The 8,895-nt window shown below is 53.5% G+C and overlaps 1 protein-coding gene across 1 annotated transcript; it reads right to left on the reverse strand.

Moving 5' to 3' along the window:
* Positions 1–7,497: 7,497 nt before the first annotated feature.
* Positions 7,498–8,415, reverse strand: LOC147979102 (uncharacterized). The gene has a single exon (XM_087515036.1). It carries the CDS (start codon positions 8,413–8,415, stop codon positions 7,498–7,500), a length of 918 nt encoding a protein of 305 aa, XP_087371162.1.
* Positions 8,416–8,895: the final 480 nt, after the last annotated feature.

Raw genomic sequence — 8,895 nt, forward strand, 5'->3', positions numbered from 1 at the left:
TACCACATTGAATCTAGCAAATGCGGTTCGCCCGAGCAGCGCGTGATAACCAGTGCGGAACGGGACTATATCGAAGATTAACTCTTCGCTTTGGAAGTTATCCGGGGATCCGAAGACCACTTCCAGTGTAATTGAGCATGTGTAATGGGCCTCTACACCTGGAATGACGCCCTTAAAAGGTCATTTTGGTGGGTTTGATCCCTAAGGGGTCTATACCCATTTTGCGCACTGTGTCCTGATAAAGCAGGTTCAGGCTGCTGCCGCCGTCCATAAGGACTCGAGTGAGGTGAAATCCGTCGATGATTGGGTCTAGGACCAGTGCAGCGAATCCGCCATGACGGATACTAGTGGGGTGGTACCTGCGATCGAAGGTGATCGGACAGGAGGACCAAGGGTTGAACTTTGGGGCGACTGGCTCCAACGCATATACGTCCCTGAGCGGACACTTCCGCTCCCTCTTGGCGATGTGGGTTGCGTATATCATGTTCACCGTCCGCACTTGCGGGGGAAACCTCTTCTGTCCTCCAGTGTGCGGCTGCCGGGGCTCCTCCTCGTCGTCACTATGCGGCCCCTTGTCCTTGTTTTCGGTAATTAACTTGTCGGCCTGCTTGAACACCCAACAATCCCTGTTGGTGTGATTGGCTGGCTTGTCTGGGGTGCCATGTATTTGACACGAGCGATCGAGTATACGGTCCAAGCTGGACGGGCCCGGCGTACTTTGTTTGAATGACTTTTTCCGTTGACCGGGTTTAGAGCCTTTGAATCCGGCATTGACTGTCGTATCCTCAGTATTTTCGCTGTTAATGCGGCGCTTATGCTTGTTGCGACGTGACCTGCTATTGCCGTCCTTGGTATCTGAGGTACCATGGTTCTTTGATATGTTATTACTGCGAGCCAGCCAGCTGTCTTCTCCCGCATAAAAGCGGGTCATGAGCGTCGTGAGAGCTGCCATAGATTTCGGCTTTTCCTGACCAAGGTGTCGGGCTAGCCACTCGTCTCGGATGTTGTGCTTGAAAGCCGCTAAGGCCTCCGCATCTGGACAGTCGATGATTTGATTTTTCTTTGTAAGGAACCGAGTCCATAATTGCCTAGCCGACTCTTCTGGCTGCTGAATTATGTGGCTCAAGTCATCGGCGTCTGGTGGTCGCACATAAGTGCCCTGAAAGTTGTCGAGGAATGCGGCTTCCAGGTCTTCCCAACAGCTAATGGAGTCCGCTGGCAAGCTATTAAGCCAATGCCACGCTGGTCCTTTGAGCTTTAGTGGGAGGTATTTGATGGCGTGTAAGTCATCACCGCGGGCCATGTGGATGTAGAGGAGGAAGTCCTCAATCCATACTGTGGGATCTGTTGTGCCGTCGTATGATTCAATGTTTACAGGTTTGAAACCTTCTGGGAATTTATGTTCCATTACTTTGTCTATGAATCATAAGGGGTGTGAGGCGCCTTTGTATTGGGCTATATCTCGACGCAACTCGAATGGGTCTTGCCCGCTGTGTTCAGCCCGGCCGGATTTGCTTTTACTGTATCCGGCGTGACGTATGTTGTCTCGCAGAGTGGTGTGCCCTCGTGATCCGTAGATCGATCTTGAATGCTTTGCCTTGTCTTCCAATATGTCTCGCAGGTCTGGCGTATCTCCCCATGCCTTTTTATTTGAATGGTGTTGGGGTGGAGGCTGAGCGTTTGGCTGGAATGCCTCTCTATCGCGACTACGAGGTGGCCGATCAGTCGTATCATACGCTTCTTCCTCCAGTCGGGGTAGTAACCTGCGCCTTGGGTAACTCTTGGAGGGGCGCTCGAGTTTATATTCCTCGGCCGCGAGGACTTCAGTCCATTTGTCAGCTAGCAGATCTTGATCAGCTTGAAGCTGCTGCTGCTTTTTCTTCAGGCTATTTGTCGTGGCCATAAGCCAGCGCTTAAAGTGCTCTTGTTCGATGGGATCCTCTGGAACGGTGAATTCATTGTCGCCGAGGCTTGCCTCGTCTTCGGATGGGGGAATGTAATTGTCATCCTCCTCCTCTCCATCTGCCGCTCTCTCAGGAGAGCTGGCTCCTTCATCCTCCTGCTCTAAATCTTGCTGGAGGGGATTGTTGTTGTCTTCGGCACTATCCGGAGTATTATTATCTCCTGTGCCGGTATCACCACTTTTGCTTTGGCGGGACTTAGAGTGGCGCCGCCGACGTCGGCACTTGGGTTGCTTCTTGGAGGGGTCATCCTCCGCTATCCCGTCGCCATTGCCTTCGTTGGGTGTATCCACCATGTATATGTCATATGACGAGGTGGCTTTCCAGTGCCCTATAGGTGTTGGTTCATGTTCATCTCCTACATCGTCGTCCATACCGTCAATGTCTTCGGAGTCGATGTCGAGCATGTCGGTTAAATCATCGACAATGGCTACGAAGTGGGTGGTGGGTGGGCGTCGAATTTCTTCGCTGTCCGCATCCCAATCCTGTTGGCCATAATCCGGCCAGGGCTCTCCTGACAAAGAGAGAGACCTTAATGAATTCAGAATGTCGCCGAAGGGGGAGTGCTGAAAGATATCTGCGGCGGTGAATTCCATGATCGGCGCCCAATCGGATTCAATTGGCAGGGGCGCGGGCGGTTCGGAGTGAGAAAAAGAGTCTGGCACCTTGGAGTCACGGGCTGCGCAGAGGATTATGCTGGTGTTCGGCTCGATCGCCGTTGAGACTACAACCCCTGAGGTGGTGTCTAACCACCCATCCTCGATTGGCGCAATTGGCTCCGAACTAAGGGTCGGAGCTGATGCGGGCGCGGCCTCTGGGGTACTATTCGGTGGCAGAGGTAGGTCATACCCATCGAGACAGTGCAGCGCGCCCGGCTGTGGCTCGAATCCGTCGAAGATCAAGTCTCCGCGGACGTCGGCCGTGTAGTTCAAACTTCCAAATCTGACCTGATGGCCAGGGGCGTAGCTTTCAATCTGCTCCAGATGGCCAAACGAATTAGCCCGCAGTGCAAAGCCGCCGAATACGAAGACCTGTCCGGGGAGAAAAGTCTCACCCTGGGCCGCATCGCTATCGATGATAGTAGGAGCCATCAAGCCTAACGGCGACGACACAGAGGAACTCTCAATGAAAGCACCAATGTCGGTGTCAAAACCGGCGGATCTCGGGTAGGGGGTCCCGAACTGTGCGTCTAGGCTGGATGGTAACACGAGGCAGGGGACACGATGTTTTACCCAGGTTCGGGCCCTCTTGATGGAGGTAAACCCTACGTCTTGCTTGGTTAATATTGATGATATGGGTAGTACAAGAGTAGATCTACCACGAGATCAGAGAGGCTAAACCCTAGAAGCTAGCCTATGGTATGATTGTATGTTGTGATTGTTGTCCTACGGACTAAAACCCTTCGGTTTATATAGACACCGGAGAGGGTTAGGGTTACACAAGGTCGGTTACAAAGGAGGAGATATCCATATCCGTATTGCCTAGCTTGCCTTCCATGCCAAGTAGAGTCCCACCCGGACATGAGACGAAGTCTTCAATCTTGTATCTTTATAGTCCAACAGTCCGGCCAATGGAGATAGTCCGGCTGTCTGGAGACCCCCTAACCCAGGACTCCCTCAAAGGGGATCTAGTTTGGACCAACACTTAGACAAGCACTGGCCCGGGGGTTAAAATAAGATGACCCTCGGGATGTGCGACTCCCAAGGGAAAAAGGCTAGGTGGCGAATGGTAAAACCAAGGTTGGGCCTTGCTGGAGGAGTTTTATTCAAAGCGAACTGTCAAGGGGTTCCCATTATAACCCAACCGTGTAAGGAACGCAAAATCCGGGAACATAATACCGATATGACGGAAACTAGGGCGGCAAGAGTGGAACAAAACACTAGGCATAAGGCCGAGCCTTCCACCCTTTACCAAGTATATAGATGCATTAATTAAATAAGAGATATTGTGATATCCCAACAAAATATCCATGTTCCAACAAGTAACAAACTCGAATCTTCACCTGCAACTAACAACGCTATAAGAGGGGCTAAGGAAAGCGGCAACATAGCCAAACAACGGTTTGCTAGGACAAGGTGGGTTAGAGGATTGGTTTAACAATATGGGAGGCATGATAAGCAAGTGGTAGGTATCGCAACATAGGCATAGCAAAAGAGCGAGCAACTAGCAAGCAAAGATAGAAGTGATTTCGAGGGTATGGTCATCTTGCCTGCAATCCCGCAAGGAAGAAGAACGAGTCCATGAAGAAGATAATGGACGTAGTCGAACGGTTCCTCACAAACGCGACGTTATCGGAACCAACCCGAAGAAGCAACACCGGAAAGAAGCACACACCATAGTAAATAACCAACACATGAACATGGTATGATATGCGAGATGCGGTATGAGGTGCATATGCATGATTTGGAAAGGAATGATTGAACCTGGCCTAAACTTGGAAAACCAAGAGTTCCACTGGAAAGAGGAGTTGATTTCGGTCGAAATCGATATAAAGATCACCGGAATCGGATGCACGGTTTGGAAATGGCAAGCAAAACAAATATGGCACCGGTCTGCGATAATCAGCAAGTAGCCTTCTAAATGCATTAAGATAAATAAGCTAATGCACTCAAACATGGCAACAAAATAAATGGCAGGGATCCACTCATGATGCTTGACAAAAGATGAACACTGAGTTATGGCTAATTCACTCAATAGCAGGTTCAAACAAGCATGGCAAAAGTGCAAAAGATAATAGGTTTCAGACTTAGTGAAATTAACAGCATGTCAGGAATTTATCATCAGGAAGCAATGTTTAGAGCATGAAAACTACATGCTTTAGGAACTTATCATGGCAAAGCAAGGCATGGCATGAAGCTACTCAAAGTACATAACAAAAGTCCCTTAGTGACCATGAGCCAAAAGGGATCAGAAAATACAATTGCAAGTATGTGAACATAGCAAAAATATAAACAAATCCAGACTTTGTGAAAAACTGGAGCATGCAAAACAGTTAACGAGTAGGCATGTTAACGAGCTCGATGCACTCACTACAAAGCATGGCATGACAATCTAAGCATACACCCAGCAAGAAGACATGGCATAGAAGCTAGAAAAGGCAAGAACAACATCATAGCATGCACGGAACAATAGCAACAACCTCGGCAAAATCGCTAAACATGTTAACAATCTGCCAGGAACATTTTATAGCAAAAGTAGAGCTCGATTGACTCAAGCTAGGGTGCTCCATAAATGCAAACAAATACATGGATGGATAGAGCACCACAATATTAACAAAACATCCTTACTGATCATCCTCAAAAGAGGCACGGATCACTAGGAAACAACATGAACATATGGCATAAAAACAATATCAGGACAAGGACTTAGTGAAATTCGAAGTCCCTGAAATCAGCATCATTAAGTAAGCTACTTTGCGTGCTTGTGCTAGTCACCACAAATATCACAAAAATACATGGCATACACCCCTGTAAAGATGGCATGGCATTCTTCAAAACACATGTAGAGCTCAGGATCATAGCATGCACACATTAATCATGGCAAAAATGACAAAAGTGCATTTGCTGAAACAGATCTGAAACTATCCTCACATAACCCTCTTCCAACAGCATTTCGGGCATCAAGATGAGCTCAAATGAAAATGATGCAATGAGATGAAATGATGTACTCGTCGAGACAGACATTTTGATATGCTACACGCACGAATCGGAGCAACGGTGATGAAGTTACGACGCGTTGAAAAATGCAAAATATTACTGGGACTTGGTGGAATTCTCACCCTGCGGAAAAAGTCAACGCGGCGCGGGGATCGAGGATGGCGGCGGATCTGGCCAGAACTTCGCCAGAGGAGGAGAGGACGGCGGCCGGAGAGGACGGGGAGGCGCCGGAGGAGAGATCCCGGCCGGATCCGTGCGGGGGCGAGGCGTGGCCGCCGGTGGCGCGGTGGTCGCGGCCGGGCGCGGGCTCCGGCGCGGAGGCGAGCTCGCCGGAGTTGCTCCGGCGACGCGGCTCGGCAGCCAGGTCGGCGCATGGCGGCGGCGAGGGAGGCGGGGCCGGCGCGGGCGCAGCCAGGGAGGCGGCGGCGGCGGGATGGGCTCCGCGGTCCCGATCCAGGCCTGGCGCGGTGGGAGGAGAGAGAGGGCGGCGGTGGTGAGGTGGCGAGCTCCGGTTGGCTGGAGGCGGTGGCGCGGACATGTCCGGCGCGGGGAGATTTTGTCCGGTGTCACGAGGTAGGAGGAGCTAGGGTTTCATCTGTGAAAATTTCGGGGGAAGCCACATATATATAGGTAGAGGGAGCTAGGAGAGTCCAAATGGGGTGCGGTTTTCGGCCACGCGATCGTGATCGAACGACCGAGATGATGGAGGGGGTTTAGGTGGGTTTTGGGCCACTTTGGAGAGGTGTTGGGCTTCCACACACACGAGGCTTTTTCGGTCCCTCGGATAACCGTTGGAGTATCAAACGAAGTCCAAATGACACGAAACTTGACAGGCGGTCTACCAGTAGTAAACAAGGCCGCATGAAAAGTCTCGGTCCAATCCAAAAACGTTTAACCCCCACACACGAAAAGAGGTAAAAGGGGACACCGAGTGACATAGGAGCGCCATATAGCAAAACGGACAACGGGGAAAATGCTCGGATGCAAGAGACGAACAAGTATGCAAATGCAATGCACATGATGACATGATATGAAATGCATGACACGCAAGCAATGACAAGGCAACGACATCGAATAACTGGAAGACACCTGGCACATTGGTCTCGGGGCGTCACAGCAAGCCTCACAAGAGTGGCCGTCAACCTTATTACATGAGAAAGAAAAACTCTGAAGAATCTGACGCATAATGGTGGAGTTGGGATGGCCGAGGCGGGCATGCCAAAAGTCGACACTAGCAGCAAAGGCGGCGGGATGATGGGTGGTGGTGGCGCCGGAGGAATGCACTGGGTAAAGCTCGTCCGGGCTGTCACATCGGTGGAGTACCATCCGTGTACGGGCGTCCTTCACAGAAAAGCCGATAGCGTCAAATTCAAGAGTAATAGGGTTCTCACGAGCAAGGCGACGAACAAAGACAAGATTGGTAACTAAGGTAGGAGACACAAGAACATTAGACATGTTAATGGGAGTAGAAATAGAAGGGAAAGACATATGACCGACATGTGTAATGGGAATGGAGGAACCGTTACCAAGAGTGATGCGAGTGGGAGTATGAACAGGAGTGGTGGATGTGAGGTTACCGGGATGAGCAGTCATGTGAGCGGTGGCGCCCGAGTCCATGTACTAGTCACCGCCGCCACCGTAGGAGCTCGGTGACGGGGCGGAGTGCAGAGCAGCAAGGAGGGCCGGGTCCCACGGCGGAGGCACCTGGGGAGGGAGAAACCCTCCGTAGGCCAGCGCAGGTGCGGCGCCGTAGGCGGGCGCGGGTGCGGGCGCGGTGCCGTAGCCGCTGTAGGGAGCGGTGTTCTGCGCGGTGAAGAGCGCCTGGTGGGTCGCGGGCCGAGGCCCAAGGATGCCCGGAGCGGGAGCCCGAGGAACCGGCATCAAGTACGCGTGTACGATGCCCGTCCACGGGTTGGTGTCGTAAGTCCAGGGCGGGGTGGCCTGCTGCTGCTACTGCTGACGAGGAGCCCCCCCGTGCGCCTGTTTGCGACTGCTGCGGGTGCTGGGGGCAGCGGGTGGGGCGGGGGCACGGGCGGGAGGGGGTAAAACCCCGGAGGAACGGGGGGCGCCGGCTGGTGACGGGGCACAGGCACGGGCGGAGTGGCCGGTGCAGGGGCACCACACGAGGTGCCGGCGGCGAGGGCGTGGTGCTGCACGTGCTTCTTGACCCCCTTCATCCGGCGCTCCTCCAACCGCAAGTATGCCACAAACTTGGGGAAGGAGGGCTCTCGCATTAGGGAGAGGTTGGAGGCGGCGTTACCGAAGTCCTCGTTGAGGCCGGCCATGAGCGTGCTGAGGAGGAGGTCGTCATCAACCTTGGCGCCAATGTCACGGAGCTCATCCGCCAACGTCTTCAGACGGCGGCAGTAGTCATCGATTGACTGATCATCCTGATGACAGTCAAAAAATTCCTGCTGCAAAAACACACGGCGCTGAAGCTTGTTGTCGGTGAAGAGGCCGTTGAGCTTGACCCACACAACGCGGGCGTCATCACCATCGCTCACGACCGTGTGAAACAGGTCCTTCGATATGGTGGTGAAGAACCACCGGATGAGCGTGGTGTCGATCGCGGTCCACTCGGAGTCGCCCACCATGGTGCGGGAGTCGACGGAGCCGTCAACGTGATCCACGAGGTTGTTCTCGCGGAAGAGCAGCAAGAAGTATGTCTTCCATACGAAGTACGTGGCGTCGGTGGCATCAAGAACAACGGGGACGCGGTCGTGGATGTTGATGTCGCGGATGTCAGCGGGGTTTGGCCCGGCAAAGGGGTTGTAGGAGGAAGAGGCGGTGGAAGTCATAGCGACGCGGGAAAGGGAGCGGACCGGCGCGATGCAGCGGGTGGCGGCTCGGGCGATCTACGTGTGGGCAAGCAGCGCCGTAGCGAGTGATGCAGCGGGCGGCGGCTCGGGCGATCTACGCGTGGGCAAGCGGCGCGGTAGCGAGCGATGCAGCGGGCGGCGGCTGGCTCGGGCGATCTACGGCGGGCGTAGCGTAGCGTGCGGGCTGGCGACATGGAGGGATCGGGATCGGGAGGCTAGCTAGCGGCGCGGCGTGGCACGAAGCTAGCGAGTGGCGCGGCGTCCAAGTGGGATCGAGGTTGGCTACTAGCGGTATGGATACGGTACGGCACGACGCAGAACAGGCAGGCGCGGCGCGGGAGAGTGGGTGGGGAGGCGGCGGCGGCGGCCCGAGGCGACGGCGACTAGGGTTAGGCGGAAGCGGGAGAGAATCGACTTGCGATAGATACCATGTGGAGAATGATTTGTTGCATCGATAAT

This window comes from Triticum urartu, chromosome 3A (assembly GCF_056163025.1).
Source record: "Triticum urartu cultivar PI428250 chromosome 3A, HENAU_Tu73, whole genome shotgun sequence".
Taxonomy (NCBI): domain Eukaryota; kingdom Viridiplantae; phylum Streptophyta; class Magnoliopsida; order Poales; family Poaceae; genus Triticum; species Triticum urartu.

Excerpts from the sequence above, each read along its gene's own strand:
- LOC147979102 (XM_087515036.1), bottom strand. The coding sequence starts at position 8,415 with ATGACTTCCACCGCCTCTTCCTCCTACAACCCCTTTGCCGGGCCAAAC.